Source organism: Fringilla coelebs, assembly GCF_963513975.1.
Source record: "Fringilla coelebs genome assembly, chromosome: 11".
Classification (NCBI taxonomy): domain Eukaryota; kingdom Metazoa; phylum Chordata; class Aves; order Passeriformes; family Fringillidae; genus Fringilla; species Fringilla coelebs.
In genome coordinates this window covers 18,382,083-18,399,913 of record NC_140037.1, presented here as the reverse complement: position 1 = coordinate 18,399,913, position 17,831 = coordinate 18,382,083, and the positions used below count along the sequence as shown (strand labels likewise).

Here is a 17,831-nt window from a genome sequence, read left to right as displayed (position 1 = left end):
CAGCATGGCCCCAGGTGGGGAGGAGAGCAGCATGGTCACCTCTTAAACCAGCTCGGGATCCCTTTGGCAGTGGAGGCCTCCAGGAGCCACTCTGTGCCCTGGGTAGTCCCAGAGCTCAGCAGGACACTGCCCCACCACTGAGCACATGATCCCCTGCACCCCTCAGCCCCTCATCTGCCTTGAGCATCCAGGATTTACCTGTTTACGCTGAAAGTGAACATCCAGCTTCATGGAGGCACAGGTGTTCAGGGTCATCAGCCTCCTGCAAGAAACAGAGAGGCTTTACCCTGGTCCCAGCCCCTGTCCCAGCCCTCCTGCGGTCACAGGGATGGCTTTGGCTTATTTTGATTTTCCTGCCTTAGAGCCTTGCCTGTGCCTGTCACCCGCTGCTTTGAGATCACAGTCAGAGGGACACCTGACTAACAAGGGGACAATGCCAGCAGATGGTAGCCCAAGCCAGGCAATGCCCATGCCAGCTGCTGTGGCAAGTGGGCAGGGGTGGTCTGCTCTAGGCTACTAAGCAAAATGACCTCAGAAGCTCCCGTGCCCCAGACAGGGAATGACTAAGGGACCTGAAAGCTCAGAGAGGCAGGGACAGGCAGAGACCTCCCATCACCTCCTACCTCACTGCACCCAGGAAATGGCACAGGGATCCCGTCCTGCCCTCCCCCCCCACACTGCTCCCTGCACACCAGCCCTGGGCAGCTCCCAAACCTGCAGCTGCAGCACTGCCGTGCCCAGGTGGAAATGCACGGCCAGGCTGCATTGCCTGGTACTGGGATGACCAGAATCACATGGAGCATAAAAACCTCCTGCTTCCCTGGAACCACCCAACACCAGCAATGTTCCCTGATCTAACAACTGAGTTCTCACTGCAGAGGGAGTGACAGTGCTGGAGCAGGCTCTGGACCCAGCCAAGGTCAAGGCAAGCACCCTACTAAGCCCACCAGCACATCAGGCACCCCCTGAGCCCACCACCCCATCAGCCTGGGCCGCTGTCATCATCTGTGCCACATCCCCCTGCTGATTCCATGTGAGGGGGGGCAAGGGAGCGTTACCTGCACAGGGATTTGAGGGAATCCTGGTCCAGGAAGCTGTGGTCCCTCTTCACAGCACTGATGTCAAGAGGGAATGATGACTCTGGGGAAGGAAGTGACATCAGTGGCAGATCCGAACCAGCTGATCCATCAGGGACAAAGGGCAGCAGTGGGCATGGGAAGAGGAGAAGAGGCCAAAGTGGCTGGAGATGACCTGGAGGTGGTGCATGCCCAGGGTCCCTGGGTACAACTCTTCCCAGGTATGTCAAGTGAGGGTGATAAGGTGCCCAAGGGGCTCCATTGAGTTCCTTGCTCATCCCTGTGCACAGACAGCTCTGCTGGGATTGTGCATGTGGGACCTGGACCTCCAGCCCCAAGGGTCCATCTGTCCATGAAGCCATGGAGTGTGATCACCACGGGAAGGGAAACAGAGGGAAACACTTGGAGGATGTGGGACGTTCTGTGGACAGAGGCTGGAGAAGGGTTGGTCGATTCACAGACTGCAGCACCAGCACCGCTGCTCGCTGCTCGCTGCCCAGCTGTGAGCACTGTCTGGGGCCAGCACCTGGGGCTGGGTATCCTGGGAGGAACACGGCCTGTCCTTGCACGTGGGGCCTGCCCCCCAAAATAGGCACTGGCAGCAAACAGGCTGCTCACAAAGCCATCACCGGGGACGGTGCTGCAGGAGGCGGGGGAAGTGCCCAGCCGAACAATGGCCACGGCTGCGGCCGCCCAGGCCCTGCTTCCCGCTATTGTCCGGCCGGACGGGGCCGGCTGCAGCCGCCGCTCCTCGCACCGACCGGGACCAGCATCCCCCCACGGCTTCCAAGTACACACAGCTGAGCCTGAGGCAAGAACCACCACCACAGCCACCCTGCCACCGCCCTGGGTGCCTGGCACAGGAGCTGGGAGTAGGAACACTGCCCCAGGGGGGCAAAGGGACATGGTCTGCTCCAGGCTGAGTGCTCTGGAAGGACAGGCTGGAGCAGGACAGGGGCTGTGTGAGTGGGGAGGGACAGAAGGAAGGAGAACATGCTCGCTCTCCACATTACCTACACTGGCTGCCCCTATGCTCCCACCCACAGCAAACATTCCCTGAACCACTTGAGAGCTGATGGCTCTCCAAAGCCAGGCTGCCCTTGGCCAAAGCAGCCGCCCCAGGATTCCTCAGAGCCCTGCCTGAAGGGGAAAAGTTCAGGAATGCAGAGAAGTTAACTGGCTGGTTCTCCAGGCCTTGGCCAAGGGCTCAAAGTGTAACAAACAATCACATAATCAGTGAACAATCCCCTCTATCCCCTCCTCTCCCTGGAGCTGTGGGCGCTGTCCCTGCACCCCCTTGGAATCTGGATGAGATAGAGGCTCTGGGCAGGTACAGAGCAGGGTCAGTGGCAGGAGGCAGCTCTCACCTTCGTACAGCTGGGCATACTGGGGGAACCCCGCTGCCCGGAGCCAGTCGCACGCTTTCTTGGCTTCGATTTCTGTAAGAAAGCAAAGAACCAGCCTGAGCATCCTGCCAGCAGCAGCAACACCCTGAGAACACAGCCCACACCCCCAGAGCCCTGACCCCAAGCCCATGTACCATGTGCACAGAGCAGAGGAGATGTGTGGCTGCAGAGCCAGGGCTCCCACCAGCAGCAGGGTCCTGGGCAGACATAGCTTAGCTGCAGCTCTCTGCCAGCACTGGGCAAAGAGCAGGAGGTGACAGCGGTGCCACCTGAATGACAGGGCCACAAGATGCAGTTTTAACCTTCTGATGAAACGTTTTGTTTCTGAACCCTCCAAACCAAACACAGTTCTCAGCCAGGCAGGAGAGGAAGATCTTTCTTTGTAATCATCAGTTCAGAGCTCGTCAAAGCTCAGCATTGATCACTTCTGCAAACATCCCCGAGCAAAGCTGCCAAATGAGCCCTTCCTCCCCACCTCCTTCCCACCACCCAGCCTTCCCCACCTCTTCTTTCAAGCTGGTGTTCGTCCCAGTCAGCACCAAATCCCTGGTGGAGTTTTTCACCCCTCACCCAGCTGGTTCCCACCCCTCACACAGGGATCAGCCATTGCCCAGATGATCCCATTCAGCAGCCAGCAGTATTTCCTGGGAAATTCCTCCAGTTTAGAGAAACTGAGAGAAAACAGCCCAGAGCTCCCACATCCACAGCAAGTCATTGCCAAGTGTCAGCACCCATTGGCCCGATGACATTTCTGCTGCCGAGGGTGACAACATCTGACCTCAAGGGCAGAAAATGCCTTGGCAGCCTCAGGGTCTGATCTGTCCCTGCTGGAGGCAGCACCCGGCAAAGAGAGGGCTGAGGCCAGACCCACCCAGCATTGGAATACCCTGATTCCATTCCCCATCCACCCACTGCCTCAGCCCAGAGCTCTGGCTACAGTTTGCATTCCCAATTCCAAATGTACAGAAGCAAAAAAAAAAAGCTCCAAATAAGCAGCTCAGTTCAGGACAGGACTAAGCCAAAGCCCTGGACCCAAATACTTGGCAACTTTTGGGAAGAAGTTTTGGAATGAGCATCAGGATCTGGGTCCAAACCACACAGCTGTCATTAACCATGCCATTAGTCCTGCCAAAACCCAGGGCTGACCCCTCCTGCCCCCAACAGGGCTCTGACCCAGCAATCCCAGCAGAGAACCCAACCCCAGAGCTATCCTGGGTCAGCTGGTCCACGTGGAGCATCACTTCCCTCCCAAAGAACCCAACACCCCGTGGGGAGGGCACCCCATGGCTGCATCTGTCCAGCAGGAGCACCAAGACTGGTGGTCCCTGGGAATGCTCTCTGGCCATGCCAGCTCTGGAAGCAGATCCCTCCCACACTCCTGCAGTGGGCAAGACCCAGGGACAGGCACTTCCCACAGCCCCTGCCAATGGATCTGCCAGTTCCCACTCCTGCCCGACTCTGCTCCCAGTGGGAATTCCATGGGGCCAATCCCAGCCAGCAATTGCAGCTCCGTGTGCCCCAAGCCATGAGCAAAACCAGCAATGTCCCACCTGTGCCACGGATCCTGCCCCAGGGATGGGTCTGGCTGAGAGCAGCAGGAGCAGGGCCGTGGCTGAGCTTACCCCTGCCCGCAGCGGGGCTCAGCTGGTACCAGAGCATGGCCGGGCACCCACTGGGGCCACGCCGGAGCCTGGGGACACCCAGCGTGACCACGGCCACCCCAGCAGGCCGGGAGCAGCCAGAGCCCAGGGCTGCAGCAGGATGCTCCCTCTGTGCAGGACTGGGCTCAGCCTCCCGTCATCGTGGTGGAAATGCGGAGTCAGAGCACGACATTTCCTTCCCTCCTCCGCCTCCCCACGCACGGGCTGGCAGAGGGCCAGGGCCCCAAACCTCCACCTCTCCTCTCCTCTCTGGCAGCCAGGTCCCAGGCTCTGCCAGCTATGGCAAGTCCTGCATCCCCCCAGAGCCCCTCCAACAGGGAGAAGCCCCCTAGAGCAGGGGGATGTTTGACCAGCCCAGGCTGAGCCCTCCTGATGTAGAAGTGCTGTCACAGAAAAGGTTTCCAAGTGTCCTGTCCCAGAGGGAGCCAGCAGCCAGCTTCCTCCTCTTCCCACCCTTCCCATGGACGTGCTTTCCCAGGGAAGTGCAGGAAAGGCCGGGCAGGCAAACACTCCTGCCGTGGGGCATGGCCGGACACTGGGCACAGGGTCACCCATTCCAGCCGTGTTCCCAGCCCTCCCTGTCACCTCTCAGGAGCCTCACTGTCGGGCAGGGTGATGGGACCTGAGCCCAGCACATATCCCTGGCTACAGCCTCCACTGGGAATCCAGCCTGAGCCCAGGGATTGCTGCCCAGAGACTCCCCACCATCCACCCTCCACCCCGCTCAGCCTGAGCCCCAGGCAGCAGCGACAGAGATGGGCTCCCAACATCTCCAGATGCCAGGATTCTCTGATGCCTAATGCAGGCTCATCAAACACTACACCCACCCTCAGCAGGGCACAGAGAAGGTCTCTGTGCCTCCACTGGTCAGAAAACAATTTCCAGGAACTTATAGCAACTCAATATCTTTGAGATCTGTGGTTTAAATGAAGCAGAAATCATCCCACTCCAGTTGTACAGCCGAAGGAGCGAGCAGAGGGTACAGGCAGAGCCCATGCATCCCTGAGAAACAAGGGGATAAATCCCACCAGCTTTCTGACTGCAGGCAGGGAAGGCAGACCAGCAGCCCCATTATGTTTCATGCTCCAGAGGAAGCTCTCCATGAGAAATGAGCCCTCAGGAAATGCCTGGACAACCCCACGGGGGAAACCAGCACCAACACCTTCAGTGGAAAAAGCTCCCAATGGTGCACAGTCCTATGAGCCACCAGAGAATCCTCCCCCAGCAAAGCCTCTGCCCTTGTCCAGCTGCTGTTGAGGCTGGATGGCGTTCCCCAAGGAAAAGGTTTCCACAGCAGCTGTCCCATGCCCTGCACCCAGCAAGGGGCAGAGACTGTAACCCAAGTGCCACCATGGTCCATCAGAAATGCCCCAAGTGGGTCCAGCCCCCCCAGCCTGACCTCCCAACACCCCTAGGAAGGGGGGGAAATCATAAATAAAGGAAGAGAAGATGTTCCCATTGTTCCAGAAGAAAAGGATGAAAACCAACACTGAAGTGGAGAAAAAAGGACAAAGTTCCCCAATCGCCTTCATGCAGTCACCCCACTGTGGCATTTCCCTGGGGCAACCACTGGTGACTCCAGCAGGAATGGCTCCTGGCTGTGTCTGCAGCCTGCTAGCTCTCTCTCAAGTGCTTTGGTGCTCCATCCACCCACTCCTCCTCACAGGCGTGAACCAGGGAAAAAAGGGGAAAGCCCAGGGCATTCCATAAAAGCTCTAAAATAAGCAACCTGGAACATTGGAGGCCAGCAGAATTACAGGCAGGAAAGCCACTTCCCAGAACCCCAGCTCTGCACTTTCACTTTAACAATCAAAACTGACAAGAAGTCCCAGGCCAGGCTCTCAGCTTCCCACAGCAAGGTTCCAAATCCCCATAAAACGTCCCACACAGCCAATTAGTGTGTGAGGAGAAAACCCCACCACAACATCGCTCGCACGTTACCTCATGGAAAGCTGGAAGCAGCTGCCTGGCACTGCGGGGGAAGCTTCAGCCCCAGCACCAAGGGGAGAAAATTGCTCTTTTTCCTTTCGTGTTGGTGTGATTTCTTTCCATCCTGCCTGAAAGTAAAACTGCCTACAACAGGGACTTTCCTCCCCAGCTATAAGCAGAAGTTTCTTGCCTGCTTTCTACAGGAATGACAGAAAGTCCCAACACCTCTCCTGAACCGGGGTGATGTGCCTTCACTGCTTGAGAACATGAGGAGCTGAATGGGGTGTCCCATGGGAAAGGTGAATCCTACTCATGCCAAAGGTACCAGGGACAGAGAGACTGACTCTGCCTGGAGAAGTCAAGAGCTGACTTCCTGAGCAGGGCATCTCTCCCACAGCACCAAGGGCCAATCCCAGACCCTCCCAGGGGGCTTTGGAGGAAGCCCCCACAGTGCCCTCCCAGCACTGGGCACAGCTGGAACTCACTGCCCACCCAGATGGGCTCTTGGGGCAGGGGGCACACAGAGCTCCACACAGCAAAGGGCATCTGCCAGCCCCGGGCACCTCCTGCTTCCAGCTGCCAGCTCTACTCAGCAAAGCGCAGAGATTTTGGAGCTGCCAGCACAGACATGGACAGGGCACATGGACAGGAATGAGGAATGCTCTTGGACGTTCTCCCAGACACGGCGCGTTTCCATAATTAACCTTCACACAGTAAATAGGTCCCACAAGCTTTGGGAACTGCTCCTTGCTATGTCACCAATCAGGAATTGCTCAAATGCCTCCTTCACCTCCAGCCCTGAAATGTCTGCTCCAAGGGCATCGCTCCCTGGGGATGGCACCTGGCAGGGGGGATGGCAGCAGAGCCCTCTGCCACCCCCAGAGAGCTGCTGGGAACACGAACACGAGGGACATCCAGGGGTAAAAATGATCCTAGAGGTTGTACAGGAATTGCTGGATGGTGTCTGCGAGTACTGGCTGGTACAACCCAGACAGGAACCCCTCTGGCCACCACAGAGCAGGGAGACTGAGGCTGCTGGGTGTCTGGATCAGATCTGGATCATAATCCTTGCAGGCTGGGCACAGAGACCCCCAGCAACACCATCAGAGCCCCCCAGAGCACCCCCCCGCCTTATCTCTGCCACTCATCCCTCCGCAGGGCTCCAGGGCTGTGTGACCACCCCTATCAGCTGAATGTGGTATCTCTCATTTCCTCCCCTCAAACGAACCCAACAGCAGCCTCAGGTCTGGTTTAAAAACTCTGTTCTAAAACCTCAAGCAGCCCTTCACGCCCACAGTGTGCAGAGCTTTGTGCTGCACCCACCACGCAGGAACGCGGCCACCAGGAAACCGAGGTGACGCTGCAGCACCCGTCCACCCAAAAGGAGGCACCTGGGAGAGGGGCCTAACCTGCTCAGAGAGCACCTCTGCTTCCTCAAACATCACTCACAACAACCTAAATTCAGGTTTGCAGCTAGTGCTGTCCTTAATAAAGATGAGAAGGAAGCACTGAACAGACATATTAGCCACAAGAAATGACGTGTGGGATTATGGAATCATGGAATGGTTTAAGCTGGGAAAGCTGTTTCAGATCATCGAGTCCAGCACTGCCAAGGCCACCACTAAGCCAAGTCCCTTCTTCACACCAAAACATCTTCACAGACCCCACAGGGCAGGGCTGAACAGGGGACAGCCATGCTCAGGGGCGTGGGATGCACCAGAAGGACTGAGTGCCCTGGGACATGCCATCTGATGGACACTGGCAGCAGGACACAGTGGGGTGACAGAGACCAAGTCAGTGTCCCCTGGCACTGCTGTGATGGCTATGGGAGTGTCCTACAGCACATTGCAGATTCCTGCTCCTCCAGCAGCTTCTCAGAGTCTTGTAGCCCCTGGAGCCTATGGAACACCTCCTCCCAGCAGCTCCAGAGCACTGGGGAGCAGGAGCTCTGCGGCAGCTCAGGGTTGCACGTCCCACTGCTCAGGCTACAGCTGCAGAGCAGATGTTCTGGGGGGAGCAAGGGATGGAAAAAGAGAGGAACAGAAACAAAGGGCCAGGAAGGTGAGGACCCTGATCCGTCCTTGCCTCCCCCACCTGCATTTCTGCAGCTGCTCTGACCCCAGAGGAACAACAGAGAGGGCAGGACTGTCCCACTGTGCTGGGAGCACATAGCAGCAGCCCACCATGTCTGAGAACAAGCCCAGCATGGAGGGAACCTGGGGTTCCATCTCTGAAAAGGCAATGGCAAAGCAAGTTCAGAGCAGAGAGAGTCCCTGGCTCCAGCTCACCCTGCAGACCACCCCAAGAAGGTCTATCAGCACCAGCACAGCCACTAGCCACCTCTGTGGGATCCAGGCTTGGGGTGAAATTTCTTCCTTCTCTTTGGTGTTTGCTGAAGCCAGAAAGAAAAATCCAGAAGAGAATCCCAGAATAGTTTGGGTTGGAAGGGACCTTAGAGATTATCTCATTCTGGCCCTCTGCCATGGGCAGGGACACCTTCTACAACCCCAGGTTGCTCCAAGCTCTGTCCAACCTGGCCTAGAACAGTCATGAGGCATCCACAAGGAGCCAGATGAAAACAGCAACTCGGATGCTGAAGAAAATTAATCTGTCTTGCCCATCCTGTAGTCCACCCTTTCTAAAATGGCTCAGTTTTCCTGTTGGCCATCCCATGGATCTCACACGCCCTTTGTTTGGACAAGCGGACGCCGTCACTCCGAGGGCAGCCAGCGGTGCCAGAGCTTTGGCAACCATCACCCACCACAGGTATTAGCCAGGCTGCACCTCCCAATGAGGAGCCATCACATCTCACTTTTCTTTACATGGACAACAGCAAAAGTTTTTCAGTTTTCACCACCTGGAAGAGTGTTAAACCCAGCACAGACTGAGGTCAGCGTCCGGAGTACTGCACGAGGCCCGGCACCAGCCACCACCAAAGGCCAAGGAAGGCCAAGTCAAAGGAAAACACCAACAGTTCTGCTAAAGAAACAGAACCAGCAGCAGAGGCTCTGCAAGGAGCTCTGAGCTCCAATCACCCATTGGAGCATTTGTATCTCCCATGGCTGTGACCTGCTGCAGCTGCTCTCCTGCTTCCCACGCCGAGGAACAACCTCCAGCTCCTACTGCTAAATCCAGGCACTAAAGAACAGTTATTTCCTTAATACACGAGGGAATGCCCTCCTACTTTTATGCATTTATTTAGCATAAACACGTGTGTTACCAGAGGAACCCATGGAGCAGCATTCCCTTGTGGTCTTGCTGCAGCTTTTTCCATGCTGTACAGAATCACAAACCCACCCCGTTCCTGGCTGAAGAATGCTCAGGGTCCAGCAGCTTTAGTGGGAGCCCTACATGTCCCCAGGGACAGGGAACCCAAACCATGGCTGTCACACTCAGCCAGTGGCCTTGCAGGAAGGAACAGGCACTGAATTCCCAGCAAAGGTATAAATGGTTACTTTAGGGCTCTCTTCTTCCCTTTTGCAATACAAAAATAACCCCAAATCAAGTATTTCCCAGCTCAGCACAAATCCTTCCTCCTTCCCCACCAGACTCAGCTTTGGTTTATCAACTGGTCCCTGCTGCCCAGGGGAAGTACAGGTGCCTGCATGTGCTCCTTGCTAAACTCCTGAAATCCCATCCCACATTAAAAAGATCTGAAAAATTCAGGAGTTTAACCCCAAGGAGTCCTGGATGTACAGCCAAGCACAAGGCTCCTCTCAGCCCATGGGGTGCAGGCTCAGAGCCCCTGTCCATGCAGGGATCCCTCCAGGCACATCAAGGCATAAACCAAACTCCAAAAATGCAGCCAAGGGACATTTCTCAGGGGGGCACAGGTCTGTGTGCCCAGGGGAAGGACTGTCACCAGCTCAGAGGTCTCTCCCATCAGGACCCCTTTCTGCTGCACCCCACACCCACGGACACCGCTTAGGGTATTTCCACCTCCACCCCACAGCTCCAAACCCCGCTCTTTTCTCATTCCTTCTTCCGAAAACTGCTTTTAAATCAGTGAATTGGTATCAGCACGCGATGGCACATCCCGGAGCACGGCTGGCACCAGCACCATCGCCCCCCTGGCCATGCCCCCTCCCCGCCTGCCAGGGCCGGGGGGGTTCGGGCTCACCGAAAGGATTTTGGCTCAGGAAACAACCGGAGATCAGGAGGAGCTGGCACGCAGCGCTCCCACCGGCTTGGCTGGCTCTGGCAGAAATAAACCCAAATATTGCCCGGGCTGCGGGTCTCTTCTGCCTGCTGCAGCTCCAGTGGGAGCAGCGCGGGGAAGGAGAAGCTGCTGGCGGTGTGACTGAGGCCAGCCCCTGCTCTGTCACCGCCACCGCCCCTCGCATCCCTGCCCCGCTCAGCCGCATCCCGGTCCCAGCAGGGCACAGGGCTCCTGCACATCCCGCTGCAGCCCAGCTCCGGGCACGGGAAAAAAGGTGAAGGAAATTCTGGTTTTCGAGAAAAGATTAAAAAAAAAACCTCCCCAACAATTTTAACAACACAAGCGACACCTCTGAACCCTGCCCTCGCCCCCGCTCTGTAAAAGCCGGAGCAAACCGCCCTGCTGCACAGGAAACGCCGCTTCCAAGAAATCTCTAACAAGAAAAAAGGTCATTTTAGAGCCTTTCCCACCTCCCCCGAGAGCGTTTGCTGGCTGGAGCCTCCCAATCCAAACACAGAGCCGAGACACGAGCAGACTCACCATGGCAGGAGCTGTTAATCCCGGCTTTGTTCATTGGAACCCGTGGATTAAATGCAGAAAAAAACATCGGCATGACCCCCAGCCTCCTTCACGCCCTCCTCGGCCACCCAGCACTGTCCAGCAGCGGCAAGAGACCTTCGCATAGGCACTCCATGGCAGAGCGGCAGGGCTGTGCCGAGCCGAGCCGAGCCGAGCCGAGCCGACGTGTCCCCGCCGCCCCGGCAAACAGGACATCCCGGCCCCGCAGGGCTGAGCGCCACGGCGGGGGTGGGAGCGCCGGGAGGGCTCCATCCGGTACCGCTCCCAGCCCCGCCGTCCTGCCCAGCACGGGACCGTCCTGCCCAGCTCGGCACCCCGGTGCCGCCAGGTGAGCCGCAGCTTCCCGTCCCAACCCGAGAAATGAAGGGTTAAGGGCGAGGCGTCCCGCATGGTGCCGGCTGCAGGGGCTGGGAGAGGGGCCGGTGGGGAGTCTGTCCTGTCTGGCAGGACACCGGGATGGACACCCCAAAACTCCCTCTCATCATCAGACTGGCCAGTCTCATCACCATCAAACCAGAGCCGTGAGCCTCAGCCGAGGCTCCTCTCGGAGCACAACAGCAGGAGCTGCCAGCAGGTTCTGTGTGTGAGGGATGGGAAAAGTGACAGCCAAGGCTGGGTCATCATAAATTTCCCAGTCCCTCAAGATGTCAAAGAGGACAAAAAGCTCAAAAAGATGGCTCAGGGACAAGAACAGCAGTTCTTGAGTTCTTGAATTCTTCACAATCTGAGATATCCAGATTAAATCACCCAATTCCCTACAAATTTAAGGTTTGTGCTGAGCCCAGTATGCTCCACCTGCCCTGTGAATGCTTCTTCCCCATGCAGCAGGAGTCTGCTCACCTCTCAGCCCAAAGCAGAGGGGTCAGCACGGTCCAAGCAAAAAGCTGCAGCTGACACAGGATTAGTCTCAGCAATGAAAACCACGTTCCCTGTGCCTGCACTTCCCAAACCGGAGCTTTGGCACAAATCATTCCCAGAATGAGCTGAGCATCATCTCACCTTGCTTCTGATTCCCAGTGAGAAACACCATAGGTCTCTCATCCCTATCCAGGGATATAGCATTGGGAAACATCCCACCCCCCTCAGCTCACACCCGGCAGGTCAGACCCTGCAGACCCAGAGCGTCCCCAGCCTGTCAGACCTTGCTGTCCTGACAGGCTGTGACCACGATGGAAACTCAGCTGACAGGCCCAGTATCATCCCAAAAACATGGGGGGCAGTGAAACCTGCAGACAGGGGTGGAAACACAGCAGGGACATCAGGTTTAGGGAGGTCACTCAGTCAAACAGGAGCACATGGTCTACCTCATTCTTCATCTCCCAACTGGAAGGAGATGATGTTGGGGCTGGAGTTCCCGTTCTTTATGGAGCCAACCGGAGATGCCAGGATGGCAGCATTTTGAAGAAGCCTTAAAGGGTGTCACAGTTTTCCAAAGAGATAAAGGAACATTTCAATAAAATACAGAAGCCAGGAATGTGGGGAATGTCATGGAATATTATTAAAACAGGCTAAAAAACCTGGCCTCAAGCAATATTAGAGACTCTTATGCTGGTCTGACAGTCAAGGTGCTGAATCCCAGTGGAAGACAAATCATGGGAATGGCAGAGTCAGCTTACATGGTCCCATCCATCTGCCTCCCACCAGAGAATCCAGCATAGGTTTGCCTGTGCCCCTTCCCACAGCCAAGCCCACCCTGCACCCAGGCTCCACCTGCCCTGGGAATGCTTCTTCCCCATGCAGCAGATAGATCAAAATGGGGTCCTTTATGTAAAAAACAGCATTTCTGAGGAGCCAAGGCAAGCAAAGCCTTGTGGGACACAGAGGAGAGCCATGGATCGGGAAGGATCCAAGGATGCACGAAGGGATCTGGGCTGCTCCGTGGCTAAAAGACAATCCCAAATCCAAGACCTTTGCTGTAAGTCAGGTGGAACCCTTCCCAGACATGGTTCAAACAACTCTTCTTCAATTTGGTTAATTCACCAAGCACTTCCCAGCCTTCTGAGGGATTTCCAGGCACAGGAGCTCACACCCTGGCACAGCCATTCCAGCTCACGGGAAGTTATGACGCCGAGCACACCGGAGCCAGAGCGGCGGCTGCCAACAGCAGGGTCAGGAGCAGAGGAACAGCTCCTGGGGTCAGGAGAAGGAGAAGCCCAGGGGTCAGCAGGCAGCAGGAAGCCCCAATTCCACACATCAACCACTTGCAGTAGGAAGCAGAGGCCAGTTACTGGCAGAGCAGTGCCTTTGGCAGGAACGGGCATGTTTGTTCCAGCTTCCCTTCCATGTGAAAGCCCCTCTGTAAGGAAAAGATTCATCACAGCAAGGCCCACTTGGGGATTTTTGTCTGGGCCTGACAGCACAACGGCCTCGCTGGTGCTCACAGCTGGGCATGGTGAGGATGGGGCTACTTGTGGGTGACAGATCCCCTCCTCATGGGGGGCTGATGCCAGGGCTGGCAAAGGGTTCAGCCTGTTCAGAGCTTCCCAGGGGTGATACTAAGAACACTTTGGCCTCAAGACAGTCATTCTGGAATAGCCACTGGTTTCACACAGGGAGAAACCTCCCCAGCCAAACCCCCATCACAGCAGCTGTGCATGGCAGGGGAGCCATCCCCGGCACTCAGGGCTGTGTCCTTCAGAACAACACTCTAAAATGCAAACATTCCTTTCCAATCCCAGCAGTGTGCAGCAGTTGCCCCACTGGTGTTTCTGAGGAAGCCTTTGTCTCAGCAAAGCTCTCCCCCAGTGCTGCTGGCTGATGTCTTTGTGGTCAATCAGTCAGCTCACACCCTTCTAGAACTTTATCAATCTAATTTTATGACTAATTTTTGACTCACATGCGAGTTTTCAGAAGGGACCCAAAGCCCCAGCATACTTCAGCATCTCCAGGGACAAGCAGCACTTGCCCTTAGCCCCATCCAAGACAGCTGGTGCCTTGATTTGCCCAAAATCCCGGTCCCAGAGCCTGGACCCATGGCTGCTCACCCAGCACTGCCTCGCTGAGCCCCAGCCATGCACACAAGGCCAGCCACACTCCACTGCCCTGCCTGGCATGTGACAGGTGACACTGACCCGTGACCGCCGCACACAAGGACGCGCTGCTCTTCCCGCCGGCTGCTCACTCACCGAGTGCTTCATTCCCACCTGCCCACAGGACTGTGAAGTGGCACAAGGTCCCTGCAGCCTGAGAGCACCAGCAGGGCTGCAGGAGCTGATCTTTGCTCTCTTCGGTCTCCAGAGCATTCCCAGAGAGAGAGAGGTGGGATATGGCATCTCCTCCCCCTTCCACTGCAGATCACCCCCGTGCCCATCCCCGCCCAGGAGCTCAGCAGGGCTGGAAGTGAGCTGAAGGGGGGCAGTGCTGGAAAAACAGGGAAAGCACTGACAAAGCCACCAGTGCATCACTCTGTGCCACGATGGGCAGAGGAGCCTGGCCAAGAAACACAAATGTTCAATAATCCATGCAACCCAGTCTTACACATCTTCCATGCTGCCAGGAGCCCTTCACGGCTCAGTCCCTGCTCAAGGAGCAGCATGAGACCAGGTAAATCCCAGGTGAAGCAGCTGGGCAGGTGAGTGGCTCTGCCAGCACAGCCAGAGAACAGCCCAAGAACAGCCAAGATCTCTGTGGGTGCTGGCAGCAAGGAGAGACTGGGATCTCTGAGGATTTGAGTTCCATCCCGAGCCAGCACTGAGCACTCAGGGATGTGGCCCTGCCAAAACAGATGTTCTTAACACACAAAGTTTCCTTCTGTCCTTGGAGACCACTGATAAAATATCAGTGAACCTTATCAAACATCAATCATTGAGACTCCTGACCTTGCTATCAATGTTTTCTCCAACTGCTACGGCCAAAGAAACAGAGACACAAGACTCAGGCTCCTTCCCCAGGACCCTGTTTGGGGGACCCCAGCCCAACCCTCAGAGCAAAAATTGACACCCAAAGCAGGGAGGGAGCAGGGGCTGAGGTGGGGGCAGCCACAAAGTGAGTTTGCTTTGTTGAGAAGGGCAGGAAGGAAAAGCGTCAACCTACGAGCTGAGCCAAGGGTCCAGCACTGCTTCCTGCCACGGTTCTGCAGAGAACTTCATTAATGAGCCAACAGCTGCAGCTCCCCAGCCTCTAACAGTGTTCACAGAAACAAAAAATTAATTAAAAAACAATCCCTGCTGCTCGAGCAGGTGGGAAGGCCGTGGAGAGCAGGAGAAGAGAGGCACCCTCAGAGAGCGGCTGCAGCACAGCAGCCCTGCCCGAGCTCCAGGGACAGCGCGATCCCCACCAGGCTTCCTCAGTCAGAGGAAGAGCTTTGGGCACACCCAGCTCCTCTCGAAGCAGGCTCTGCCGGTGGGGAAGGACACCCACCCAAAACTCACCAGGTCCCAGCCTGCTCCTCCTGTGCCTGGGATCCTGCAGTACCCAGAGCTGGCTGCAGCTGCAGGACACTCACCCAAGGTCAGGCTGGCAGCCCCGTGCCCAGGGGCAACGTGGGGCATAAAATTGCAGCTCACCAGCAAACCCTGACTGTTACCACTGCTTCAATCCCACAGCACCACAGGAATCATAAAATCATTGACTCTCAGAACTACAGGATGGTTTAGTTGGGAAGGGACCTTTCAGCTCATCCAGTTCCAACCCCTGCCATGGGCAGCAACAGTTTCCACCAGACCAGGTTACTCCAAACCTCATCCAACCTGGCCTTGAACACTTCCAGGGATCCAGGAGCAGCCACAGCTTCTCTGGGCAACCCATGCTGCCAGGGCCTCACCACCCTCCCAGGAAAAACTTTCTTCCCAGTGCCTCAGCAGCACCTGAGGGTCACCTCTGACCCCTCTCTTTGGACACTAAGAAGAGATATTTTAAATTTAAAATGTGTGCTGCTTCTTTTTTTGTGCTGGAAACTGCCCTCACCACACCAACCAGCACCATCTCATTTTATTTACCCCTCTTCCCTGCTTCCTGCCATGCACACTCCATCCATCAGTGCTACCCCTGTGCCTGGCCCAGCACACCAGGACAGTCTGCAGGTGATGTTTGCAGCCAACCCAGCCAGCACCCTGCCAGCTCACTGCCCTTAACCTGGGGCAGCCCCAGGTGCTTTCAGAGGCTGCCTACAGAGCAGCAGAGCTCCCAGTCCTGCCCTGGGACCACCACTCCTGTGGCTGCTGGAGCAGAGCGACACCCCAGCGCTGCGGGGCCGGGAGCCAAGGCAAAACAATGGGAACCATTTACAGGGCAGGAAGCTGCATCTGCTGGATGAAACGCTATCTTCAAACAAGACGTGTTTGGATAACTCCAGTTTCATAACTCGCCTCTTCCGATGTTAGGAAATCATGGTAATAAAAAGAAAACAAAATGGGGGAGAAAAAGTTTGGCACGGGGAACATCGGGGAGCAGCTCGAGCCTGGGGGAGCCCAGCCTGGGGCATCGGGGTCTGCCTGGCCCAGGATGAAAGTCTGATCAAATATCCTCGGGGAAAGAGTTAAATTTGCACTACCCACCCCAGGGGCACAGTAATGCTGATGATCTGGTGCATTTCCACCTTGGCTTGTTGGACTTTTTGGTGCCAATCAAAGCCATCCTAGGGGAGGGAAGACAGCCACGCCAAGCACAGGATGCGGGGTTCAGCAGCCCTTATCTTCATCATCTTAAAGATAATGGAAGGCATGGCCTGAAAGCAGCCTCGTGGATGCCAGCTCAGCCTCAGCACAGCGACAGCAGCACTGCTGGGGCCACCCACAGGACCCTGCTCCTCACCCTGCTGTGACAGGAGGGACCCCACAGGACCCTGCTCCTCACCCTGCTGTGACAGGAGGGACCCCACAGGACCCTGTTCCTCACCCTGCTGTGACAGGAGGGACCCCACAGGACCCTGCTCCTCACCCTGCTGTGACAAGAGGGACCCCACAGGACCCTGTTCCTCACCCTGCTGTGACAGGAGGGACCCCGCAGGGCCCTGCTCCTCACCCTGCTGTGACAGGCAGCCCAGCCAGCACCTCCCACAGCTGCCACCTCCACAATTCGGGACAAGGAGCCAAAGCTGAGGTCACCCGGCTCGGCTGCGGACCCTCCCCAGCACCCACCTCCTCTCCCCACCCTCCCCAGGCCAAATATAAATTTGCTTACAGGAAATGCCTTAAAGAAAAGGCACCTCCCTGCATCCCAAAGAATGCCCAGAAAATAAACTGTCTCTGGACATGAAGGAAATGGCTTTTTTTTTTTTTAAATCACATTGCAAAGCAGCTTTATTAACCCCTTCAGTCCCTGATGCAAATGCAGCCCCTGTGTGCCTCAGAGAATCTCAAGGTGTCTGGAGTCTGCATTGGTGATGTGAGAAGAGCCTGTCTGTGGCATCACCACATCCTGAAAAAAATGCCACAAAACCCAGAATCCAAACACAAACTCTGCCTGGCAAGGAAAGCATGGGATCCCCGAAAAGGCTCATAGCTGGGGACCCACCCTTGACTTCACAAAAGCTCTGGCTCCATTCCCAGAGGCACTGGGCAGAAGGGGAACTTGCCCAGCTGTTGGCATTGCTGGAGGTCCTGCACTGCAGCCAGGGGGGGCAGGGGGCTGTGCCTGTGCCCCCCTCCCCACCCAGACCCTTTCCACAAGGGCCCTGAGTGGGGACTGTCAGGGTCCCTCAGGGGCTGTGCTGGGATCTCCAGCAGATGGAAATGTGGCTCCTGAGCTTCCTGTGGAGGCAGGGATGGGGGACCCCGGGCCCCTGCAGCCCCCCCAGCCCCGTGCCAGCCCTGCACTGCAGCTGCTCCAGCCCAGCAGGGACACACGTGGAGGCTTAGGAAGCACAAACGCTGCCTTCACACCAACGTCCTGACACAAGGCACGAGAAAGCAAAAAGAGAAGAAATCCAGGAAATCCAGGAGAAGCAGCTGCCTCCAGCAGTCAGTCAAGGACAGAGCAAAGCCAAGAGCCCCATGTGGAGAGCAGAGAGCTTGCTCTCCCCAGGCCCTCCAGCACGGGACAGCACAATAAATAAAACAATAAATAAGCTCCGTGCCAGGAT

The 17,831-nt window shown here is 56.5% G+C and overlaps 1 protein-coding gene across 5 annotated transcripts in view; it reads right to left on the bottom strand.

Annotated features, from left to right (window-relative positions):
- The window catches only part of STARD8 (StAR related lipid transfer domain containing 8), a 40,632-nt gene that overhangs the window by 6,211 nt on the left and 16,590 nt on the right, over positions 1 to 17,831 (bottom strand). For 2 of the 5 annotated variants that reach the window (XM_084212825.1, XM_084212827.1), the window contains 3 exons: positions 2,444 to 2,515; positions 1,059 to 1,140; positions 199 to 262 (listed from right to left, as the gene is read on the bottom strand). In XM_084212825.1, coding sequence (XP_084068951.1) covers positions 199 to 262; positions 1,059 to 1,140; positions 2,444 to 2,515 — 218 coding nt within the window. Of the gene's footprint in view, positions 1 to 198; positions 263 to 1,058; positions 1,141 to 2,443; positions 2,516 to 4,032; positions 4,241 to 10,192; positions 10,201 to 10,771; positions 10,965 to 17,831 lie in introns of those variants that run through there. The other 3 variants (XM_084212826.1, XM_084212828.1, XM_084212824.1) reach the window with 3 other exon arrangements.